This window comes from Protopterus annectens, chromosome 10.part0 (genome assembly GCF_019279795.1).
Source record: "Protopterus annectens isolate FY-2018-M chromosome 10.part0, PAN1.0, whole genome shotgun sequence".
Taxonomy (NCBI): Eukaryota; Metazoa; Chordata; order Ceratodontiformes; family Protopteridae; genus Protopterus; species Protopterus annectens.
The window spans coordinates 1,430,982,578-1,431,008,900 of record NC_056744.1 but is presented as its reverse complement, the minus strand read 5'-3'; the positions used below and the strand labels follow the sequence as shown (position 1 = coordinate 1,431,008,900).

General features: G+C 40.9%; 1 protein-coding gene across 4 annotated transcripts in view; it reads right to left on the bottom strand.

The window, feature by feature from the left end:
- Nucleotides 1–26,323, bottom strand: part of CAMSAP2 (calmodulin regulated spectrin associated protein family member 2) — a 1,491,011-nt gene that overhangs the window by 201,805 nt on the left and 1,262,883 nt on the right. For all 4 annotated transcript variants that reach the window (XM_044086048.1, XM_044086049.1, XM_044086051.1 and 1 more), the window contains 2 exons: nucleotides 25,826–25,895; nucleotides 22,833–25,062 (listed from right to left, as the gene is read on the bottom strand). In XM_044086048.1, the coding sequence (XP_043941983.1) occupies nucleotides 22,833–25,062; nucleotides 25,826–25,895 (2,300 nt within the window). The remainder of the gene's footprint in view (nucleotides 1–22,832; nucleotides 25,063–25,825; nucleotides 25,896–26,323) is intronic.

Genomic DNA, 26,323 nt, shown 5'->3' with positions numbered 1-26,323 from the left:
ACTATATTCTGCTCACTGTACTGTTTCACAAGTGTTTTTATCTATGGTACATAACTCTTGCTGTATTATATTCTGATCTAGCTCTCTTAAACTTTACTCTATTTATTGGAACTTTTCTCAAGTGTTTATCTCAAGAATGTAAATCTACCTGTTTTTATTTTTATTTTGTTTTGTATTCCTTTTTTTACCATGTAACAATATTTTATTTTGTTTTGTATTCCTTTTTTACCATGTAACAATATTTTATACTTTGTATATCTGTGTGGAGCTTTTCTCCCCGGGCCTCTACTGAAAATGGAAATATATCCAGCTAGACTAGCCCGGTCAACAAATGTAAAATAAAATAAAAATAAAAAATAAAAGTACAATGGTTGCCGCTACAGTTGAGTTAGCATGGTTTGTAATTTTGTTTATGACTTGATAAAGCCTGGAATTATCCAGGCGAAAGCGCTTGTCTTTCACTCCGTTGTTGCTGTCTTTAATTTCGTTGATGCTTGGATTTTACTACCAACTACCTGAATAAAGGATTTGCTAACAAGTTATTCGAACTATTGTCCTCACTGACTGTCTTGGCGTTTTTTGGTGCTTTTTTGTGGTTTCTTATCCAGTTTTACATGGTTTGTAATATATCATGTTTGCAACTAAGACACTATTGGTATGCTTAATAAATGTAAGATTGTCTATGTCATCAATGATAATTTAATAAAGATGCTTCTTAACATGCAATTGTACTTGATTCTCTCTAAAACAGTACCTCAGGTATCTCTGTCTCAGGGTGAGGCAAAAAATGTCTCTCACTATGTTTAGTTTTCAGTTAAAGTCACTAAAAATCCACTTTGAATTTCATCTTTGAAAGACTCAGTTTGCTGAAAAGAAAGAAGAGCAAATTTTTCATGAAGTACACACTCAAGTTTCTCTCTGTACATGTTACAAATCAACTGACTAGCAGCCTGAGTGTCTCTAAGAGCTAGGAGAGGAGGATGGGTGCGAGTGGCAGCTGCCTGCTCACTCATCATGGAGGATGGCGGTTTTGGCTCACTACAAGTGACACCTAACAGTAGCATTTGGTGTCTAATCCTATGCAGCTTGAGTCTAAACAGCCCACACTGCCATGTGCAAATTCATACAATGAGCTAAGGGTAACCCTCAAAAGGCAGCCATAGTACAGTTTGGAAGAGAAACTCCAGGGGAAGATGGCTGCTGTTGCAGTGTAGAAGGCAGACTGCCTCACTTCCTACCACCAGACTTAATGCAAGCAGAAAAGCTCATGGTGCATTCCCAAGCAGGAATAAATGGACCATGAGGATCTCACCTGCCTAGGAATCCTTGGTTCATGTGACTTCAGGACAACTGGGCTGATTGACCGGATGAAGGTGGTGGGGACCATTGGCTTGGTCCTACTGAAATGGGGAAAAAAAAAAAATATATATATATATATATATATATATATATACATATATATATATATATATATACATATATATATACATATATATATGTGTGTGTGTCCTATTGAGATGCAAAAAAAAAAATATATATATATATATATATATCCATCTATCTATATATGTATATATTTATATGTCTTCGTCCATGTTGGCGTGAATGACTTGAGATGTACCTCCCTGGACTATATGAAGAGAGATATGATTGAGCTCACTGATTATGTGTCCCAGGCAGGTATGTATGCAAAGAAGTCTGAGTCTCAGACGAAAGCGCTCGTTTATTAGCTTTTTAAGTTATTAAAAAACATTGTTGCACTTATTACGTGGACTGGATTCGTGTTCGTTTATTGGATTTGTTTTTGCTGAACTTTGTTGATTTTATTTATGTCCCTAGTCTTAAGCAGCATTCTACTGTCACCCAGAATGTTGCCTCAATACAAACAGAAAATGATTGACTTTAACAACTGGCTTAGAGGTGACCTCCGTCAAGAATACAAGGTGATCTCAGACCCCGCCTTGATGGGACTACTGCAATCCGCAAGTCAAGCTCCACTCGAGTAACCCACACGCGTGGCCTCAACCTGGCCTGTGACATCAATAGGACTTGTTGGTGGGACAGATTTGTGTCCCAGAGACTCCCCCATCTGTGGAATAAACCCCCTCTCCACATCAAGCAGAGTACTCTTTACCCCTTTTTAAGTGCAACCTGGATAACTGAATGGGAAACAGAAAATACATTCCTGGCATTCCACTTATGTTCCTATATATAATGAAAAAAAAATGTAGTATAGTCCCAACCTGCAAGAGCTTCCCTTAGTCTGCTGCCTGTGCTCACTTTTGCTTGGGCCATCCATGAGCCTCGGGATCAGGCCCCCCAACCTTCAGTTATGAAGCAAAGTTTCAGCAAAAGCTCAAATCAGCCCTGGGCAATCTCAACTTTTAGACACAAGCCTTCCTTTACAATTAATCATTAGGTGAATATAATTGAATTGTTTGTAACAATTTTCTCTTACTTTGCAACTATCACTGTGAGGTGAAGCTGCACTGAGCTCCATTTAGCTTCCAACTTGGACAGCTTTAATCAAGTCAGGCACTACGTAGCAACAAACTCTACTAATTATATACAATCCTTAATTCCCTCTGTATGCAAACAGGTGAGCTCTAGAGTCTAAGATTAAAACTAGTCCAAAACAAAACTTTAATTCAGTCCCAATTCCCTTAGCTGTACTCGTCCTTAAAGAGCTTGCTAGCAGCATTTGCTAACAGACTAACAGCTACTACTGATTAGTTTTTTGAGCTTTCTCGGGCCTCAGGTGTAGCCCTGCTCCATTCGCCCTTGCTACACTCTCGCTCACTTTGCTCACCTCCCACCTCCATTCCCACCCCCGAAGCTCCCCTCCTACTCCCATGCCCACCCGCCCCCCATATCATTTCCTTTATACCCAACCATTGTTAACACCCACTCTGCACCCTACTTCTCCTTCATGTTCTCCAAACAAACCATAACTAACCCCTCCCCTCTCCCACGCTACACTTGCAAACTGTTGCTTCTCCCTCCACTACTCACATTACTCCTACCCTTACTCAAACATCACCTAAGCAACACACTCTCATCTCACATACCTACCTCCAAAATAAACCTACTACTAACTCCCCAATCACCAATTTCAGTACTCTAACACTCACTATGCTTACCAATCATGCCTTTCTCTACTACCCTTTTTCTTGTACTACCTGCATTACCCCTCATCCACTCTCACCTCACTTAATATCCAGTTATCTTCCTATTCACAAAGTTCCTACAATACCTCATACTAGAGATCTCATCTCCTCATCATTCATTTGCTATTTTCGCTTCTATCTTTTCTACTGAAACTCCTCTTCCTAAAATCAAAATTCCACCCACCTACACCACATTCCCTAAAAATAAAAAAAATACATATTTTATCTTTAACTTATATAACTGTCACTACTACCCTAATGTTCTTCTACTTGCAGAAGATATTCAACCCAATCCAGGTCCCACTCAACACAGCTCCACCTATAACTATAGTCCCAATAACCTATACACCTCTGCCCCCCCCCCCAATCAAATCAATCTCCTTTTACTCAATAAACACTAGAAATATATTAAACAAGGTTAGTGAACTTCATGGTTGGATCTCAAGCCACACCCCTGATGTCATCACCCTAACAGAAACTTGGCTAAAACCCCAACACCATGCCAAAGACTTTCTCCCTCCTGGCTATAGTACACTGCGCCTTGACTGCCAAAAGAAAAAAGGGTAGTGGAGTTGTCATTGTTTACTCTAACCACCTTACTCCGACAACTCTTGATAAAACTATCCTGTCCTTTTCCCCTGCTGAAATACTGACAACCAAACTTGTACTTAACACCCATACCACCATCACAAATAGTAGCAATCTACATTCCCCCGGGGGATAACTTACCCCTGCTGGAAGACATACTCTCATACTTCTCTCACCATATTCCTAATGAAACCATGATTCTTGCTGATGTCAATATTAATTGGTTAACTTTCTGTACCCCATATTCTTCCTTACACATTTACTTGTACAGCTTTACTCAACTTATCACTGATGCCACCCTTACCAACTCTCATACAGCACTCTTATCGACTGGATTCTAGTCTCTCATCCCTCTAAATATCACAATCCTGAAACCGTTCCCAACACACTAAGTGATCACTCTTCAATAAAAGTACTTAGATATATCCCTCACTTTACTACATAGCATAGATTTATCACATGCCTCAAGCTTACTAACTTCTACCCAAAAACCTTTAAATATCTTCTCTCTAAAGTTTACTGGAATTTTCTTACCCTACTCCCCCTTGACTATGCTGTCCTTTCTTTCAACTCCACCTTGCTCAGTATTCTTGACTCACTTGCCCCACTTTGCACAGTCCAAATTAAATCTAATACATCTCCACAGCTATCAAATTTCACCCGCATCCTAATGAAAAATAGAGATAGAGCATAGAAAACATGGACCAAAACAAAGCTCCCCGCAGACTTGCTAAAATACAAAGAACTTAGAGATTAGACCAAAAACTGTATTAATAAAGATAAGACAGACTTCTACTATAATCCACCCTCAGCCTTGATATCTAACCCAAAATAATTTTGGAATTCATTAAACCACATACAACATCCAGGTGGGCCCTGCTCCCCCAATCCTTGGCCTGCTAAGACTCCCAAAGATACTGCCTCCACCTTCAACACATATTTCATTGACTCTATTATATCCAAACTATTTAACCTCAATGCCAACTTGTCTACCTTTAATAATATTTCAAAACACTCTCCATCAAATCCCACTATACTTTCATCAAATTCTTTTTCCCGCAAACCTGTACCCACTAGCTACATCAAATCTCTACTCTCAAACCTTGTTCAGCTTCTACAGTCAACATTCCTTCCCTTTTCCTTCAGTTAGCTGCTGACTCTCTTGCGCTCCCTGTATCTAACTTAATCAACCATATCTATCTTAATCAACCGCTCCATTTCAGAGTCCAAAGTCCCTTCCATATGGAAACAATTCTTCACTCTGCCAATACATAAAGGAGGTAACTCCTCAGGCATCACTCATTTCAGACCGATTATCATCCTCTCTCCTCTCTCTAAAGTTCTAGAAAAATGCCTACATAAACAAGTTATGCAGTACCTACTCTCTGAAAATCTGCTCACACCTACTCAACATGGCTTTAGACCAAAGCACAGTACTACTACTGCCCTACTATCATTCCTTAATACTATATCCCTTGCCAGGATAACACCAAACTTGTCTCCTGCCTATTCTTAGATCTCTCTAAAGCTTTCAACACCATCTCTTACCCTCTCATTCTGCACAAACTAACCAACCTTAACATCTTCCCTGCTACTGTTGCATGGTTTTCCAGCTACCCCACTGACAAATGTCAAGCAGTGAAGTGGCAATCTGCACTCTCCCCTCCTCTCCCAATTAAAATGGGTGTCCCGCAGGGTTCCAACCTTGGTCCACTACTTTTCAACATCTTCACTAATCTTCTTTATTCTTCCTGTCCTCAGTCATCACTGGTCCAATACGCTGATGACTCTGCTGTCATCACTATAGCTGACTCTCCCTCCGAACTCATCTCTACAACAAAGACTTCCTTTAACTCGGTGGAAAACTGGCTCTCTGATAACCAGCTTATCCTTAACCCAAAAAGAACTAAGCTACTGCTTTTTCTTCCTAAAAACTACAACCACATTAAATCTACTTTCACAATCCTGTCCCTCATTAACGCACACATCGAGGTGGAAAAGTACAGTTTTGTACCTACCATAAATGTAGATGTTCGAGGATCTACATTGCTGCAGTCATAACCTGTGGGGTAGTCCGCTGTCCTCGATCGGCCCGAATACCAAAGAGCTGGGCTGGCGTCGGTCATTGTCGCCTAGAGCTGACGTCAGTACGTAGTAGTACTTAAGCGCATGACCGACGCCATATCCTCAGTCTTTCTTGCCCCAGATGTCAGAAGGCCTAAGAATGAAAGAAGGCCAGAGCCAAAATAGTAAACGCCCAACAACTACCAGTGTGGAAATAAAGATTATCCTAAAAAAACACAGCAACCACAAACTATAGAGAGGAAGGAGGGAGGGATAATTGGACTGCAGCAATGTAGATCCTCGAACATCTACATTTATGGTAGGTACAAAACTGTACTATGTTCTTCGTCTCACATTGCTGCAGTCATAACCTGTGGGTAGAATCCCAAAGCAAAGGAAAAGGGAGGCTGGCAAACTAAATAGCATTAGGAGCTGCTAACATGCCCTGTAAAACTGCAGTGGCAAACCCAGCCCTGGACTTGGAATAAAGAGGGAGATGGTAATGCTTAGTAAAAGTGTGGACTGAACTCCAAGTAGCTGCCTCCAAAATATCCTTAGTAGCTACCCCCTTCAAAAAAGCAGTAGATGTGGCAGTAGCCCTATTAGAATGAGGTCTGATCCCAGCAGGAACATTCTTCCCATGATGAGAATAACAAAAAGCAATACATTGACCAATCCACTTAGAAATAGTCTGCTTTGAAACAGCTTTTCCTTGTGAACCCAAAGCAAAAGAAACAAATAACTGTTGAGTCTGTCTGAACTCTTTAGTTCTGCTCAAATAATAACGTAACTGCCTGTGGATATCCAAAGAATGCAAGACTTTTTCCCCCTTATTTTGGGGATCAGCATAAAAAGTAGGCAAATGAATAGACTGGTTCAAGGCCACATTAGAAATCACTTTAGGCATAAAAGTAGGGTTAGTTCGCAAAGAAACTCTATCCTTATGGAATATCAGAAAGGGTTCAACTGCCATGAGTGCCTGCAATTCAGATACCCTCCTAGCAGAAGTAATGGCCAACAAAAAAGCAGTCTTCCAGGACAAAAACTTCAATTCAGACGTAAGTGCAGGTTCAAAAGGAGGTAAAGTGAGTTTTTCCAACACAAAATTGAGATCCCAGGAAGGAGTAGGAGCTCTACGTGGGGGTCTTATATTCTTTGCCCCTCTAAGAAATTGTTTGAACAAAGGGTGAGAAAATAAAGGAGGGTCACAATCATAGTGAGCTGAAATGGCTGCAGCATGAACCTTCACAGAAGAGAATGACAAAACCTTGTCCAGTAATTCAGTAAGATACTGTAGTGCAAAACTCAAATTAGGCACTGAAACATCAAAGCCCTTTGCTGTGCTCCAAAGAAAAAATCTCTTCCATTTATCAGCATAACCTTTTCTAGTACTAGGCCGCCTGGCTTCCAAAATGACATCTAAAACCTGTTGAGGAAGCTGAGACCCCACCGGCTCCATCACAGAATCGCCAGGCTGTTAGATGCAGGGACTGCACCAACATTGAGAAAATGATTGTTTGACTGGGATAACAAATGAGGAACCTGTGGCAGAAGCCAAGGAGGCTCCTGAATTAAACTCCTCAGCAGAGGATACCAATGCTGACGTGGCCAATCTGGTGCTATTAGAATCATGCAAGGCTTGTCCCGCCTGACTTTCAAGAGTACCTTGGGAAGAAGAGGCAGAGGGGGAAAAGCATAAACGTGAAGGTTGTTCCAACTGAAAGATAGAGCATCCACTTTCCAAGCATTTGGGTGGAACATCTTTGTGCAAAATTTTGGCAGTTGAAAATTCAGTGGAGAAGCGTACAGATCTATGTTTGGAGCTCCTCAAGCCACGGTCAACTGTTTGAATACCTGAGGGTCCAGTTTCCACTCGTGGGGATCCACAATTTGCCTGCTCAATACATCTGCTAGGGAGTTCTGTGCTCCTGGCAGAAACCGTGCTTGAAGATTGATGTGCAAACTCAGAGCAGTCTCCCACAAAATCATTGCTTGTCTGCAAAGAGGGTAGGAGTGGGTTCCCCCCTGCTTGTTGATGTACCACATGACTGTTGTGTTGTCTGTTTGAATCAACACCTGTCCCGGCTGAAGTAGGTCCTTGAAGGCCATCAAAGCAAATTGGACTGCTAACATCTCCTTCATGTTGATATGCAAATGTAGTAGTTTGGGAGGCCACATGTCTTGTATCCATTTCCCATTGAAGTGTGCTCCCCAAGCCAAGTCCGAGGCATCCGTCGTTAGGATCTGACTCACCTCTGGTCGGGTCACAGAGAGTCCCTTGTTTAGGTGACATTCCTGAGCCCACCACAAGAATTCCTTCTGGATGCAAGGTATAATCCGAATGACAGTGTCCAAACCATGGCAGTGTTGAGTCCACACACTTTTGAGATACCATTGTAGCTTCCTCATATGCAGTTTGGCATTGGGAAGTACTAGAATGCAAGATGCCATGAACCCCAAGGCTTGAAGGACTGTCCTTGCAGTCAGCCTGGACATTACTGATAACTGCTGGAAGTATAGATGAATAGTTCTGAGAAGCTGTATTCGGTCTCACACCCAGAAAGCACATGTCCTGAGAGGGCACTAGACTGGACTTTATTTCGTTCACAGAATACCCTAGGCACCTTAAAACTGCCATTACATACTGGAGATGTTGTAGTAACTTGTCTTTGTTTTCAGCAAGAATCAGGCAATCGTCCAGATAAGGATAAATTTGTATTCCTCTCTGTCTGAAGAAAGCAATTACAGGAGCAAGAACTTTTGTGAATACTCTGGGCGCAGTAGATAAACCAAAGGGCAATGCAGAGAACTGATAATGAGAAGTACCAGCCCGAAATCTCAGGAATCTCCTGCAGCTGGGCCTGATAGGGATGTGAAGATGGGCCTCTTTGAGATCCAGGGTTACCATCCAGTGATCTTTTCCTAGCATAGGCAGAAGTTGTTGTAATGTTAACATCTTGAACTTTGGAATGTCTAGGTAGGTATTGAGAATGGACAAATCCAGAATTGGCCTCCAAGTGTTTCCTTTCTTTGGCACTAGGAATAGACGGAATAAAACCTAGGCCTACTTCTGACGGAGGGACCACCTGAATTGCCCCCATCTGCAAAAGTAAAGAAATTTGCTCCTGAGCCTCCATCCTTTGCTGAGGAGGCACATCCGGCATGCCTTTGAAAGGAGGAAAAGTGTGAAAATAAAACTTGTACCCGTGATTTATTATATCCAACACCCATTTGTCCTGGGTGACCAAATGCCAGTTTTGTTTGAAAAGTCCCAACTTTCCTCCTAGAGGAGCTGCCAGTAAAGAAGGGTCTGGCAGCGGAAGATACAGGTCCATTGGGTCTGTTTACGAAAGGGCTGACCCCTGCCCTCACCAGAAGACTGTGCAGGAGAACTCCAAGTCCTAGGTCTGAAAGAACCCTGAGCGTGAGCTCTGCCTCTACCAGGTCTAGACCTGCCCTTAGACTGATAATAGGCCAATTCCTACTAAACTTAGGGGCTGCACAAACTGATTCCACAGAAGGACCAAAAGTACTTCAGACTGAAGAGGAGCATCCAAAATCCGAGCCTTAACATGCTCTGACAAATTTTGATCCTTAAGCCAGGCATGTCTATGAATAACTGAACCTGTAGCAGCCACCCTGGATGTAGCCTGAAGAGCATCGAAACCACACTGCAAAGAATGCTTGCCAACTTGATCTGATGCATGAACCAACTCCTGGAGCTCCTTACACTCTATACCCTCAGATAAAGCATCCACCTTAGATTTCAATTGACCTAACAAAAAGTTCTGATACTTCAGCATATGAAATTGGCAATTCAAAGCCCTCATAGCTAACGTAGAGGAGGTGTACACTTTTTCCCCCACCTGTCCAATGCCCTAGAATCTTTATCCAAAGGAACTGGATTCTTAGCCACAGAAGCCCTAATACCCTTCGGACCTTGAATAATAGTTTCCGGATCAGCTCTAGGACTCTTGTACAAATACTTATGTGTTTCTGGAACTCTATAATATCTGTCTGGCTTAACAGGGGCAGGAGGTAAAGAATCAGGATTAAGGGAAGATTCAGAAAAAACATCCTGAACAACTTCTAAGACAGGAGGAATAGCCAAGGGCCTATGTTGTGGCAGAAACAAAAATTCCCTGAGCCTTTTCCGAGAATCTGAAAAATCCTGACCTTCCCACTTGAAATGTTCCCTCATGGAATGTAAAGTCTCAGAAAAAGAAAAATCCTCTGGAGGAGAAGCAGAAGGACAGGAGTCCTCTGCATCCGAATCTGAATAAGAAGGGAATTCCTGAATTTCTTCAGCTGAGGAATCAGAGTAATCTGAGGAATGATCCATTCCCTCTAAATCTGCCTCCACCCTAGGCCTCTTCTCTGGGGGGGGGGGGGCATAGAACCCCTGATCAAAGTAATCAAGTCCTCCGCCATTTTCAACGTATGCTTTTTAGGAACAGGGGCTGGAGAGCTAGAACTATGACCAGGGCCAACAAGACAAGGTTTGGCCTTAGCATGGCCTTTGGCCACTGAAGTAGAAGGCCTAATAACCTTCTGTAAAGATGGAACTACAGACACCTGAGAAGCACCTTCAGCCGGGCCTAACTCCTGAGAGGCCAAATCCTGCAAAAGTAAAGGTTCCCCCTGGGATTCAGCCGAACCCTCGGCAGGATCCACAGATTCAACCAGAGGGACCGTAGAACCGACGTCCGCAACGGACGACTCATCCGGTTTAGACTTCAAAGATCTATCTTTACGCTTTTTAGCGGTAGCGGGCGTCGGAGGATCCGGCGGCATGTTATAGTTACACCTTTTGCGAAAACAAGCCTGGCACAGTCTAATCTCCGTTTAATGGTGCGCTTATTAAATCTAGCACAAAAGCGACACCCGACCACGTCGTGTTCAGGCCCCAAGCAAGGAATACAGAAAGAATGATAATCCCTATGAGGTATCTGTTTCCCACAAGAAATGCAATTATTAACTTTTTCTGACATCCGGATAACTGAGGCAAGAAAAGACAAAGATTTCCCCAACGGGGTACTTAGCCCAACTTGGTCTTCGGTCTGAAACTTGATAAATGAAAATTTCAGAACGCCGAACGGCACTTGCAAACGCTGCTTCTGCTTCGGACCACGTGGCAAGAAAGACTGAGGATATGGCGTCGGTCATGCGCTTAAGTACTACTACGTACTGACGTCAGCTCTAGGCGACAATGACCGACGCCAGCCCAGCTCTTTGGTATTCGGGCCGATCAGGGACGGCAGACTACCCCACAGGTTATGACTGCAGCAATGTGAGACGAAGAACATCTAGCATTAAACTCCTTGGTGTCATCATTGACAGCCAACTGAAATTCGATCTATACATTAACAACTGTATCAAGAAAACTCATCAGAAACTAGAGCTCCTCTTCCTCACAAACAGTTTCTCACCAGTGAAGTTAAAGTAACTGTCGCTTATGCCTACCTCCTACCCAGTCTATTACAAGGCTCTCAAATTCTTACTTGTTCAACTCCACACTCCTTGCCAAACTTGAATCTACCTACAACAAGATAGTCAAATTTGCAGCCCATCAAACTTACAAGTCACATCACTGTCTTTCACTCAAACACCTTAACTGGCTAGAACTACCTCACCAGCTTCTTCTCCCTCAACTCCAGATCATCCACTCTATACTTTATCAGCCTTCTTACTGTCTACCCTATCTGTTATCTCCCACTATTCACCTGCTAGATCCCTCTGGAACGCTAACCTAGATCTGCTACAAATCCACAAATCTAAAACTAAGAAAGAATGTATTCTCTACAGCTGTACTCCTTCCAAGGCCTGGAACAAACTCCCACTAGAGATCAGGTCACTCAACCCCCTTTAAGCAGCTTATAAACCCTAACTGCAGACCTCTGTCTGCTGCCAACTTACGTCACCTTCTCTAACTTTCTAGAACTTGTCTCACATTAGCTTCTCTATCCTAAGCACATTACATACATTCTTATCTGCATAATCTAATATTTAATGTCTGGTGACAAAACTATTGTTAGTACTTCTGAATGGTGTAGGATTCTAAATCTGGCAGACAATGATTAGTTTACTGTAGTAAATCCTTGTTTTTCATGTATATGTTGCTTTGAATATTTTCTGTAACCAGTTGTTGATTATTTACTTATTTTTGTAAATAATCTGTAGAACATGTGGAGCTTTTCTCCCCGGGCCTCCAACGAAAAAGGGCTACTTAGCTCAGTCGGACAAACCCGGCTTCTTCTTCTTTCGGCTGTTCCCGTTAGGGGTCACCACAGCGGATCATCTGTTTCCATTTCCTCCTGTCCTCCGCATCATGCTCTTTCACACCAACCGCCTACATGTCCTCTCAAGACCACATCCATAAACCTTATCTTAGGCCTTCCTCTTTTCCTCTTACCTGGCAGCTCCATCCTAAGCATCCTTTTCCCAATATATACCCAACATCCCTCCTCAGTACATGTCCAAACCAATGCAATCTCGCCTCTCTTGCTTCGTCTCCAAACTGTCCAATCTGAGCTGACCCTCTAATATACTGATTCCTATAATACTGTCCATACCAGTCACACCCAGTGCAAATCTTATCACCTTTAACTCTGCCACATCCATCTCTGACTCCTGCCTTTTTGTCAATGCCACTGTCTCCAATCCGTATAACATAGCTGGTCTCACTACCCTCTTATAGACCTTCCCTTTCACTCTTACTGGTACCAGTCTGTCACAAATCACTCTTGACACACTCCTCCACCCATTCCACCCTGTACTCTCTTCTTCACCTCTCTTCTACACTCACCATTACTCTGAACTGTTGATCCCAAGTACTTAAACTCACCCACCTTTACCAACTCTACTCCCTGCATCCTCACCATTCCTCTATCCTCCCTCTCATTTACACACATATATTCTGTTTTAGCCCTGGTGACCTTCATTCCTCTCCTCTCTAAAGCATATCTCCACCTCTCCAGGGTCTCCTCAACCTGGTCCCTACTCTCACTACATATCACAATGTCATCTACAAACATCATAGTCCACGAGGCCTCCTGTCTGATCTCATCTGTCAACCTGTCCATCACCACTGCAAATACCCACCACCACCTTAAACGTATCTGTCACTCCCACCGCAGTCCTCACCAATGTCACACTACCCTCATTCATATCCTGTACCACTCTTACATACTTCTCTGCCACTCCAGACTTCCTCATACAATTTCACAACTCCTCTCTAGGCACCCTGTCATATGCTTTATCTAAGTTCACAAAGACACAATGCAACTCTTTCTGACCTTCTCTGTATTTCTCCAACAATACTCTCAGAGCAAACATTGTATCTGTAGTGCTCTTTCCTGGCATGAAACCATACTGCTGATCACTAATCATAATCTCCCTTCTTAACCTAGCTTCCACTACTCTTTCCCATAACTTCAAGCTGTGACTGATCAATTTTATCCCTCTGTAGTTACTGCAGCTCTGCACATCACCCTTATTCTTAAAGATAGGTACTAAAACACTTTCTCTCCACTCCTCAGGCATCCTCTGACTTTCCAAAATTTGATTAAAAAATCTGGTTAAAAATTCCACTGCCATTTCTCCTAAGCACCTCCATGCTTCCACTGGTATGTCATCTGGGCCAGCAGCCTTTCCATTCTTCATCCTCTTCATAGCTGTCCTTACTTCCTCCTTGCTAATCTGTTTCACTTTCTGATTCACTATCCCCACATCATCCAACCTTCTCTCTCTCTCATTCTCTTCATTCATCAGCCCTTCAAAGTACTCTTTCCATCTACTCAACACACTCTCCTCACTTGTGAGCACGTTTCCCTCACTATCCTTTATCACCCTTACCTGCTGCACATCTTTCCCAGCTCTGTCCCTCTGTCTAGCCAATTGGTACAGGTCCTTTTCTCCCTCTTTAGTGTCCAAACTCTCATACAACTCTCCATATGCCTTATCCTTAGCCTTCGCCACCTCTCTCTTTGCCATGCGCCTCATCTCCTTATACTCATATCTACTTTCTTCATCTCTTTGACAATCCCATTTCTTCTCCGCCAGCCTCTTCCTCTGTATACTCTCCTGTACTTCCTCATTCCACCACCAGGTCTCCTTATCCTCCTTCCTCTGTCCAGATGTCACACCAAGCACCTTTCTAGCAGTATCCCTTACTAGCTCTGCTGTAGCTACCCAGCTATTCGGTAACTCTTCACTGCCACACAGTGCCTGTCATAACTCTTCCCTGAACTCCACCTCACAATCACCCTTTTTTAACTTCCACCATTTAATCCTTGGCACTACTTTCACACTCCTCCTCCTCTTCTTGATCACCAACATCATCCTACAGACCACCATTCTATGCTGCTTAACTACACTTTCCCGTCACCACTTTACAGTCTCTAATTTCCTTAGACTGGCCCTCCTACATAGGATATAATCCATCTGTGTGCACCTTCCTCCACTCTTGTATGTCACCCTATGCTCCTCCCTCCTCTTAAAATACGTATTCACCACAGCCATGTCCATCTTTTTCGCAAAGTCCACAATCATCTGACCTTCTGCATTCCTCTCCTTAACACCATACCTACCCATCACTTCCTCATCCCCTCTGTTCACTTCACCAACATGACCACTGAAGTCTGCTCCAATCACTAGTCTCTCACCCTTGGGTACACTCACCACCACTTCATCCAACTCATTCCAAAATTTTTTTTTCTCATCCATTGCACACCCAACTTGTGGAGCATATCCACCAACAACATTCATCATTACACCATCAATTTCAAGCTTTATATCTCTTCACCTCCAAAACACTCTTGGCATACTGTTCCTTTAGGATAACCCCTACCCCATTTCTCCTGCCATCCACACCATAATAGAACAATTTGAACCCGCCTCCTATACACCTGGCCTTACTTCCCTTCCATCTGGTCTCTTGCACACACAATATATCAACCTTCCTTCTCTCCATATCAGCTAGCTCTCTCCGTATACCAGTCATACTGCCAACATTCAAAGTTCCTACCCTCACTAATACACTCCTAACCTTCCTCTCTTCCTGCCTTCGAGCATGCCTTCCCCCTCCTCTTCTCCTTCGGCCAACAGTAGCCCAATTTCCGCCAGCACCCTGTTGGCTAACAGTACTGGTGGCGGTCGTTGTTAACCCGGGCCTCAACCGATCCAGTATGGAAATATGAAATGTTGTCCGCATAAGTTGTTTAGCAGAGGTTTTATACCGGATGCCCTTCCTGATGCAACCCTCCCCATTTATCCGGGCTTGGGACCGGCACAAAGAAATGCACTGGCTTGTGCATCCCCAGTGGCTGGGTTTTGGACAAACCCGGCTAACAAATGTAAAATAAATTTTATATATATATATATATATATATATATATATATATATATATATATATATACACACACACACACACACACACACACACACACACACATTACAGCAAAAAAGTAAGATCTTTCTCACCCATGCATGCATGACAGTGCATACAATGGAAAAAGGGGAGGCTACACATTAATAACATAAAAATAGCTGGTCAAGCCTTTTTTAAATTGCAAACTGTATTTCTCTGACTAGGGAAAGTTTACAAGTGGAGCTGTGACATTTTGTACTGCACTTTGCAGCAAGGGGTATGTAACACACAGTAACTTAAAATAACTCTGTAAAGCAGTTGTGACATTGTGAGGTATTTCCAGCTATGGCAGGAGAAGAAGGAGTAGAGCAGTGGATGTGTAACATATGCCAGCATGGCTAGCTGGAGTTTTGTAAAAAATTATATGTAATTTGTATATCAAACTAATTTGTACAGATGCTTGTGTTGAAAAATTTATTTGTAAAGCTGCTTGTGTTAAAAATGTACCAAGAGTGTGTCCTGATGGACAAAAAGGGAATATACATGTATGTCAGACTGTACTATTCTGATTAAATATATATTTTGCAACAGAGGACACTGGAAAAGAGGAGGTTAAGCTCCGCCCCAGCTAACGTTTAGAAAAATATCCTAAAATGAAATTACCTAGCTTAGGAAACAAAGATTGTATATTACAGTTCTGACTGCAGCCAGAGACTAAATGTCTGTGAAAACAAGGACAAGAAATCCTGCTGTATTGTCCTTAGCAGTGAACCAACTGATACCCTGGAAGGATGGAATACTGAAATGGTTTTATGGCTTCCAGATACTATAACACATCTTTGCAAAGCTCCATCTGCATGTAAGGTAAAACATATGTGCAAGACTCTGGATCAGTTTCTAGTAAAGAGGATAGTATGGCAACCAGATGCCAAATGATCAGATGTATGTGATGTCATTCTGTAATCCAGTACTGAAATGATGTTTTAATACTAGATGAGACAGAAGTCTCAGAGCAGCAGTCTGTTTCTGAGACCTGGCATAAAAGGATCACTCACCCACTTCATCTTGACTAGCTTTAGTAAGTAACCAGGGAATAGTAATTCTTTGGATTAGTCAGGAAAATATAGAGATATTAGTTAAGTACAGTTTTTCTTTATCTGTGTGATTTATCTGTGTTACTTCTTGTGCTGAAACTCTTGTGTTTATTGTAAATAAATATTTAGTATTTTCATGTGCTTTTATTATTTATTATTAAATACATTTAAACTTTTTATTGTGGCTGGTCTTTTAGCGAATATTTTAATCTTTGAGAGAACTTATATTTATTTGCTGACACTGTGGCCACTCCTGAAAAGCTTACTCTATTGGTCAAACATTACCATTTGTATTAATATTAATTTTACTCAGTATAATTGGGTACCCTTGTAAGAGCCCTACAGTAGCTGGCTTTGGAGTGTCCTAGTGCCAGTATCTACCTTACAGTCTGGGCAGAGGGGCATGGCTAGTAAATCTGTGCCAGCCTTTCCCAGGTGTGTGTGTGTGTGTGTGTGTGTGTGTGTGTGTGTGTGTGTGTGTGTGTGTGTGTGTGTGTGTGTGTGAGATCAAATCTCAGTGCGTGTGTCAGCTACTTGGAGCAGGGATACAGAGCACTAGTTTCACAGAGAGGGGAAGACTCGGCTGAGGACTCAACTCTATAGCTTTGCCAGTGGGGAGTTTTACTGGGGGCCTGGAGAGAGAGAGAGAGGGAAACCCAGACCTTTTACTGAGTGTGTTCCCTGTGTGTTCCTAAGGGAAAGTATGCTTGGTGCAAAGAACATCTGGAAACACTGTGTGTATCTAACTTTGTAGCAAGGGAACGTCCCTCACCAGTGTCAATGGCTCCTTAATTACTGGCCTAGAGAGGGGACATCACAGCTGCTTCTGGCACTGTAGTATATTTTTGCCAGCACTGAAGCTCTGACATCCTGCTTCACATTTTATCTTACCAGCCACTGAGAATGTGGCACTTTTCTGTGACAGTAAACATTGTATCCATATTGCACTACTTTGACTGGCAAAGGTATGAAACTGACAGCTAATAGATTTTTGACTGCTGTTGTTGTTGCTGTTGTGTCTTTCGGCTTATCCCTGTTAGGGGTCGCCACAGCGGAACTCCGGTCCACTAATGTTTAGTAGTGGATTTTTACGTGCAGAGTTACCAGCCCTGACGCACAACCTTCAACGAAGGTACGCCCATTCACGCATGCCTCTACACAGAAGATGCTCTAGCCGAGAATCGAACGGGACAACGTCTTGCTGTGAGGTGACAACGCTACCGCAGCATGACCGCTGTTAAAACTGTGAAACCACTGGATTTGTAAGCTACTTTGAAAGATTTCAAAGGAGCTTTTAAATCATAGCATGTAACAGCTGTCAAAACAGACATCAGTCCATAGCAATGACAGTTATTACAACAGTCAGACAGTGCAATAGTTGCACATTCACCAGTCTGTCAAGATCGCAGAAATGGAAAAGGATCTTCATAGTACAGTCATTTGTTGGGATTTATGTTGCAACAGCCTGATGCTTTGGTGGTTTGAATACACCAACCACTGGATCAGACAGAGTTCCCAGAAAGGACAGTATTAGCTGCAATTATGATTAGAAAACTATAATACTTAAGGATTATATCTTGAGTGTGTGTTTGGTATTTGTTAGCATTGTAATACTGTAACTGTGGCAAATATCTCATCTTGTCAGAGATAAGATGAAATGTTAGTGGAGGCATATACTTACTGACATAAAAATGCTTTGTTTTCCTACTAGCAACACAGGATAGGGATACAGCATATTAAATTTAACCAATTAACTACACAGTATGAGTTAATATGCAGAACAAGTGTGGAAGATGAGACTTATCACATGATATGGTGGGCAAGTAGCCTATGGTTTACATTTATGACATCAGCTGAAATAAATACTGCATTTCATGTACACTGGACTTAGATCTGAAAGACTCAACTATTTAATACCTTTTATTTTCAATTTTAGTACCCATTTCTCAACAAATACTAAGTGGTTAATCATTCTGAAGTTTGAAAAGAACTTATCTTCAGTTTATGGTTCTTTTTTCCTAATTCAAAAGACATCAACTTCATTCCACAAAAACAGGTTTTCCTTGTGGTTTATACTTACACACACACACATAGATATATATATATATATATATATATATATATATATATATATATATATATATATATATATATATATAAGGATATTAGTGCTATTTTGTTGGCATCCACGTCCTCTACTTGAATCCAACTTACAAGGGTACCTCATTCTTTCACCTTGCTCTGAAGATATACACCTCCAGCTTTAATTCTGGAAGGTAAAGGCAACCATGGCATCAACACAGCACATCTTTCCCCTTTTGCCATCCTTTTATGTTTCTGTGCTATCATTACTGTTATCCACATTTCTTGTGTATAGAGGTCTATATATTCATAATCCACAACCAGTTATCAGGGGTGGGGGTGGCAGCAGTCTGTTAAGAGACTGTCCATGGCTTTTTACCTTTTTTTAAGTCTTTATGGACACATTATAACAGTCTGCTTATGCTGTGCTAATGAGGCCATAAGAAGGCCAAAATGTCCATGTCCACAGCTAGCAGCATTTTGTCTTTGTTGGTCTGAATGTGTCCATAAAGACCTAAAAAAAAGTAGAAAGTCATGGACATTCAGAAGCCATATATCTGAAACACTTGGATATCCTTAAGGGGGTAATTTGCATATATCCCATTGGCCTCTATTCCAGGAGGTTTAAGGTTTCACACAGTGAAAACTCTAGCTTGGCTATGTTTTTCTTGTAGTTTTTACTAACTGGTTTGTCTGTGTGACCTTTTTACTTGTTGGTTTTGTTTGTTAGTTGGGATATTTTGCAGAAACCTTAACTGTTATGGACATCAGCTGGGTTTAAAGACGCTGTGTTTCTAGAGTATATTCTAACAGCCTGCTTGTGCTGTCCTGATGATGTCATACGAAGTCTGAAATATGTAAGTCCACAGCAAGTGGCATTTGGCTTTCTTGGCCTGAATGTGCCCATAAAGTATTTAAAAAGAAAAAGTAAAAAGCCATGGACATTCAGAAGCCATATAGTTGAAACACTTGATGCCCTTAAGGAGTCATTTGCATATATCCCATGGGCCTCTATTCCGCAAGGTTTAAGGTATCGCACAGTGAAAACTCTAGCTTGACTACGTTTTTCTTGTAGTTTTTACTAATTGGTTTGTCTGTGTGACTTTTTTACTTTTTGGTTTCCTATAGAGTATATATAAAATACATGTGTAAGGTGAAGGGAAGGAGGTCTTACCCCTTGTAAAAACAATAGGGGTAATTATGATGAAACGTGCCACTGATTTGGTTAAATGAAATGGCAGATTTTACAACTGCTTAGTGTGTACATCTATACAGATATTTACATACTTGTACACACACACACACACATATATATATATATATATATATATATATATGTGTGTGTGTATGTAAGTATATATATATATATATATATATATATATATAGATATATATAGATATATATAGATATTATACATAAACACACACATATATATATATATATATATATATATATACATACACACACACACACACACACACACACACACACTATAACTCTCAACCATACCGAATTCCTCTGTAAATACCAGTTTTGAGGGCAAAATACTGGGGTGCCACAAATTCCCATGTGGCTCCCTTAATTTCCTGTTTCTTTTTTTGTTTTTTACTCATGAAGTAATCTCATGCATGACGTCAGCTTCTGCAGACTGGTGCACATCACATCTTTCTTCCCCTGCTCAGCTCCTCCTCCAGGTAAAAATCTACTAGCTTATTTTATTTACTTAATGGCTGCAGGCTTTGGTTACCTTTTATGTGATTAGCAGCTTCTTTTATTTAGAATTTGATTACTTTTACTTAACGGAGAAACATACGTGTGTGTGTTTACAGCTTCTTTTATTTCCTGTGTGTGCTTAGTGTTACTACTTAACAGCTGCAGAGAATGTGATTACTTTACAGCAGCTGCAAGCAGGAGAAACACACATACATGTGTGTGCTTTTACTTAACTGCAGGAAAATGTGATTACTGTTACTGAACAGGGTGTGTGCGAGAAAATGCCCCCGTTAGGTGTAACCGCTGGTTACACTTACTCAGACTCAAACACTGTACATTAGGTACAAGGACCAATAGCCTAAACTCTCTACCCATGCCACCACCACTTGTGATTCAAGGAGTTAACCATATGTCTGGAATGTTTGACTCATACTTTTGGTCTGTTGGCTCTGTTCTTCTTAAAATTTGTGGTTTTCTGGAAAATCAGTAATAACTGAATTCACTAAATAATGATAGCCATTTAAGTTTCAGTCTTCCTATCTTTCATGAAATGCATGATAATGCAAAACATTTTATTCTAGCAACATTTCTAAGATTATACAAGCAATGCTTAAAATCTGTCCCTGGTTTTGGACTTTTGCCCCCCCCCCCCCAATAAATGTTGGCTTTTTCCAGAATTTTTGTGCTGCATAGTTCTTCAGGGGGAGAGAAGTTTAATGCTGCTTATGCCAAGTCTGTTTGTGTTGTTAGTAGCACAACAGGTAGAATACTTTCTTTTGATGCAGAGGGCTGTGGGTTCTACTCCGACAGGATAGAGATAGATTGTTAATACTGTACTGTGTTGTATTTTAAAGGGGGTGGATGTTGCAGTCCTGAGAATGTCTTCTTTGGCAAAGATACTTAGTAACTATGAACCTGTTTTCAGTTTGCCATCAATTCCCTATTGTAATATTACTAGCTTATCATTTTTTAATGTAACATAGGCAATTTATTCCTCAAGGGCAACAAGCACTTTATTTGTAGATGAAACAATAAAATATTAAGTTGTTTGCTAGTAGCAATCTCTTCATTAGTTACAGATCTTACAAATCTCTTTAATGTGGAATTATTTACATGACTTTTATTTCTGCAGAGAATGAGCATATTTACTGATGCTGGTGGATTGTAGAAATATGAGTAGAATATTATGATGCAAATGTTCTGAATTGGGCAGTTTTGTCATTATTGGTTCATCCATTTTGTTTCATTGCTTACTGTAAAAATGCTCAAAACAATAAATTTAAAATGCGCTCTAACAAGTGTGGTGTATTATACAAGGAATGTAATTTAATACAATCAGTAAGGTGCATCAAAGAACACATGTATGTTTCGTGTGCAAGGGGCCTATAATTTGAAAACAGCCCAAAGGTAATCTTTATCCAGATGCATTTTCTTTGAATGTGGTTTTCAATGCTGTTTTAATGAATGTGAGTTTCAAGGTTAGAGAAGTTTTAATACTAAGTCTATTTTCATTGTGACACTGTATTGCTTTGTTTAGCAGATGTCTATTAGTGTCTGTGCTATAAAATGTAAAATAAAAGTTTTAAACGAACTCCAAATAATCATTGTAAAAGTAAAGCAGTATGCACATTACAGAGATTATGGTAAATGGGGTGAAATAGCCAAGTAATGGGACACTGGAATGGCTGCAGGGGGGAGAGCTGTATATGGGGGGCCCCATTCGACCACGATTTTGTGAGGGGGGGAAGGGTGGCAAACTCAGACAGCCCCGGCAGCACAAAGCCACAAACTAAAGCTACAGCACTGATCAATAGACCATGGAGAAGGACTTTTGGAGGTCCTAGCAAACTATATTATTTTGCTAAGTTTAAAATATTGCCTTCCGTTAAATGCCCTACTTTTACCACAAAACCCACATACTGCAAGTCACCAAAAACAAAATCCTAAGGTTCATCATCTTCTTCCTTCCCAGTGAACATCATTGCTACACATTTAAAAAAAATGCTTACCAGTTACTAGAGGTCTGGGCTGGGCCAGATTTTGGTTGTCTGTTCTTCAGTTTAAGTTTGAAAGTTGGTATCCCACAATTCCACTGAAGTGGTGGGGGGGGGGGTTACATAACTATGTATGGACATTTTATGTTAATTAGCTTGCAGATTTGTACCTATTTTTCATGGGCCTTTGTCCAGATTTATGATGTTTCCAGACTGAGAGATATGCTACACACACACACACACACACACACACACACACACACACACACACACATATGAACTATGAACCTGAGACTGCTCTACCTCAAAAGCAGAGAGAATACTTCTGTACTTTAAACCTCTCCTGATATGTACAGTGGATACAGAAAGAAACACCCCTGTTAAAATGCCAGGTTTTTGTGATATAAAAAATGAGACCACAATAAATAATTTAAAACTTTTCCCACCTTTTATGTGGCCTATAACTTGTACAATTCAATTGAAAAACAAACAAATCTGTTAGGGGAAAAATATAAAAAACGTACAATAAAGCTGGTTGCATAAGTGGGCACACCCTTAAACTAATACATGGCACATTAAAAAGAAACACAAGCATATATCTGTTAAAGTAATCAGTTCTCTACAAACTCAAAGTTATCTGTAACAGAAAAAGTGAAAATGAGTTTATGTCCTTATCATAATGTTTACATAATGGCTTTTATGAGTTACGGCACACAAGTTCAAATCTTTCTGAATATTAGAAATCATTTCCTTGCATTTACCTTAAAGAAGAATCCACAACATAACTTCTGATCATCTTCCATTTGTTCTCCAATGTCCTCAGCAATACTTTTTTCATCCAGCACTTCCTGTCCCTCCAGTGGTTGCAAGCCTGACAGAGAGACTTCAATCAAGTTAGCGCTTTTACCAGCCTGCTCAACAGGCTGGCTTGGCAGGTCAGTCTTTGGTGTGAGGCACACAGTCTCCACTATTGGTTGGGCCAACACCTCTGACACTTTAGATTCAATAAGCTTGAGCTCTGGTTCCTTAGATTTTTGTGGAGGCAGTACTACAGTCACCTCATCTTGTGAGACCTCATCCGGAGATACCTCTGCAGGTGAATTACAATTATCTTTTTTCTGCAGTTTAGATGTCTGCTGTCCAGCACCTGTCTGCTCTCCATCACCTCCAAGGCAAACAAAAGATCTAGTCTGAATGGGAACCTGGCTAGGTGAGAATCTCCTGAGACGAGGAAGACTATCTACAGACTGGGGAGGGGTTAATGTTCTGTTTAATGGTGTTAATTTAAGTTCATTTGGCCTTGGAGTTCTTGAAGATCTACATGAAAAAGAAGCAGACCTCCTAGCAGATGGCTGAACAGTTCGGTGAGAGGGACGGGGTGATTCTCCTGTGATTGATGGACTAGGAGAGACAGACCCTACAGAACCAGTAGAAGTGCGATGGTCACGCACCTGTTTTTGTGGAGAAGGCTGAGAAGGTGGAATTACCCAAGCTTGGTGCTCTCTTAACTGCATTAACATATCCTGTTGCAGAGAAAGGCGCTGCATTTCTTTCTGCAAGAAGTGCAAAGCTGAATTCAGTTTTTCAATTGATTTTGTATACTCCATAATGTCTCCCTCCCCAGGCATTTCATCCATAGGACTTGTCAAATTCCATTGTTTTTCAGTCTCAACAGGAGTAGTTGGTGACTTCAGCCATCGGACATGATTAACATCAGTGTTGCCTTTTATTTCCTCTGACTTCCTTATCCTCCTGTTGTCTTCCTTGCCATCTACATTACAAGACAGCTTCCCATCAACAAATGCTTTTTCATCTTCAGCACCAACTGCTTCTTCTCGAAGTGGTGACACTCCATCACCTTTCTTTTTCACCACTGTAAGGAAGGCTGTCTGGCCCATTTCTTTTCGTTGCTTTGTAAAAGCAGCTTCAACTCTCTTTTTATGTGCTTCAATTGCGCGTCGTTTTTCTTCCAATTTCATTCGTAGCTGTACCATTTCAGATGCTAACAAATGAGTAGTATCTCTTCCAGGGAAAACAGGGTTTACTTCAGGAGTCTGAGGAATAGAAAGAACATAAGGAATGTTTAGCTCTGAACTTTCTGGGGTTGTCTTCTGAGAACTACTTCCGCTGCTCCTATCTGCATGATTTCGTTTTTTAAATTTCTGTTCTGCAAAACTAGTCATCTTAACCCCAGAGCTCGAGGATGCAGTGCTTCCAGCCTGTGATTTGGCACTTAGAGAGCTTGGACAAGGACTTACAGATTCCTTGTTGTTGTTGTAGGATCTTACTTCAAAATCTGCAGGGAACTTTGAGGAATCCTCCACATCAGAATCCATGCTTACAGTGTAGTCCTTCAATGAGGAATCTTCATCCATTGATTCTCGAATATCTTCAGAAGGGAGATGAATACCAGTGTCCACTTCAGTATTGTCAGTCACAGGGCTCAAAGCACCCTTTGTGTCTGTAACTGGATCTGGGCTACAAACAATGACACCAAGCTGATCTACCTTTGGTGTGGATTCAAACATTTGTGAATGAAGGAAAAAAACATCATGGCCACTGGTAAGAGGTTCAGACTGAACTCTGTGAGCTTTCTGATGGTTGTGAATTATTTTTAAAGCCTCCTCAATGCTTGGTGTCTCAATTTGGTTATCAATGTCATCTAGAATGTCAGCATTTTGCAAAGGTCCATTTAGAAGCATATGTTTATTTTGTTCACTTGCTCTGCCTTCAGAATAAACTGGTGTAGGAGGCAAAGTGCCTCTATAATGTACAGGGAATGCTTCTTCAGCAATCCCCTCTGCTTCAGTTTGGCCATTTAATGGCTGGAATGACATATTTTTTCTTAAATGTCTAGGTGTGTTGCTAAAATTCAAGGATAAGCCTTCATTACTGACTGATCTGGTCATCGATCTTTTCTGAGGTGCACCTTTCTTTACTGTGTCCTCCTTATCAAAGGTAATATCAAAAGAAACTCCATGAAGTGATGACCTACAACCAAACAATAATTAAAAAAAGACAAATTATAACGGACAGCAAAACATTGCAAACATTTGATTTCAAACACATTCAAGTTAGATATTCCACTTCTATCAATACTTAGATGTACTCAAACAGCAATCGGTAGCACAGGTAAGCAAAGGAAAATGACTTTAAATATATCCCCGTGTTAACAACAAAAAGACACTTACAAAGGTTTTAAGTCAAAATGTCATTAAATCAGTAAACTATATGTTCCACAATACCGGTTACTATAGTTTATTTTTCTCCATTGCTGCTCACACCAATCCTGTCGACTTCTAGTTGTTGACTCTTGTTTATTTATTCCATCTCCTCACCCCCATTCATTGTCAAACAGAGGTCAGAGGGTAGTGGGAGAAACCTCAATTGTTCTGAAGCCAAGACTTTTTTCAGTTATGGCCTCCCATTGTTCTCCCAAGTAGTGACACATACACTTCCATCTGCTGAACCACACACAGTAAGGGCCTGTTTATATAATGAATGTGTTATTACCCTTTCCCAATCACTTCTAGAGGTCAGAAAAAGCACACTTCAGTCCACTACCAAGAAGTACAATGGAGCACATTCCCACACATCACTCTTGCAACTAGGCTTATAGTCAAATTCAGGAAACCCGCAACGCAGAAAGTCCCAGGTAATTTTAGAATTAGCTGCATGGCACTGAAAATAAAAGAATAGTTAATAACATGATGAAAAAGTTGTAAATTTTGACAAGAAAAAAAACTTCTTTTACCGTTTTTCTTTTGGCCATGTTCCTACACATCCATCCATGAAAGACATAGAAGTGGACCTCTTTACCATTCCTAGTAAAAAGCACAGACAGTGGATTCAGCACACATCACAGTAATGAAATGAACATCTTACATATCTTATTTAATTCAACAAAGCTTAGCACCTTGATTGTTCTCTTACATTCAACTACTGTTTTCTTTATCTGTTGAAGCTTTTAGCCAGGGAATGACTGTTATCTATACTGAATAAATAATTTAGAAACAAAATTCGAACTCAAAAACAACATTTCCTGAAACAAGCAATGCACATCACTTAGTAGTTCCCTTCCCTGATGCATCACTGATTCTATTGAAAGTCTAGTACAAAATGTATCTTTAGTATAAAACACAGTGAAAACAAACATCAAGGTTCTACAAGTGGACCTGAAAATGCAGTATGATTAGGTTGTTACTCTGTTGTCACATGCTATGACTCAGACTTCTGGATTAGTGTTACCTGT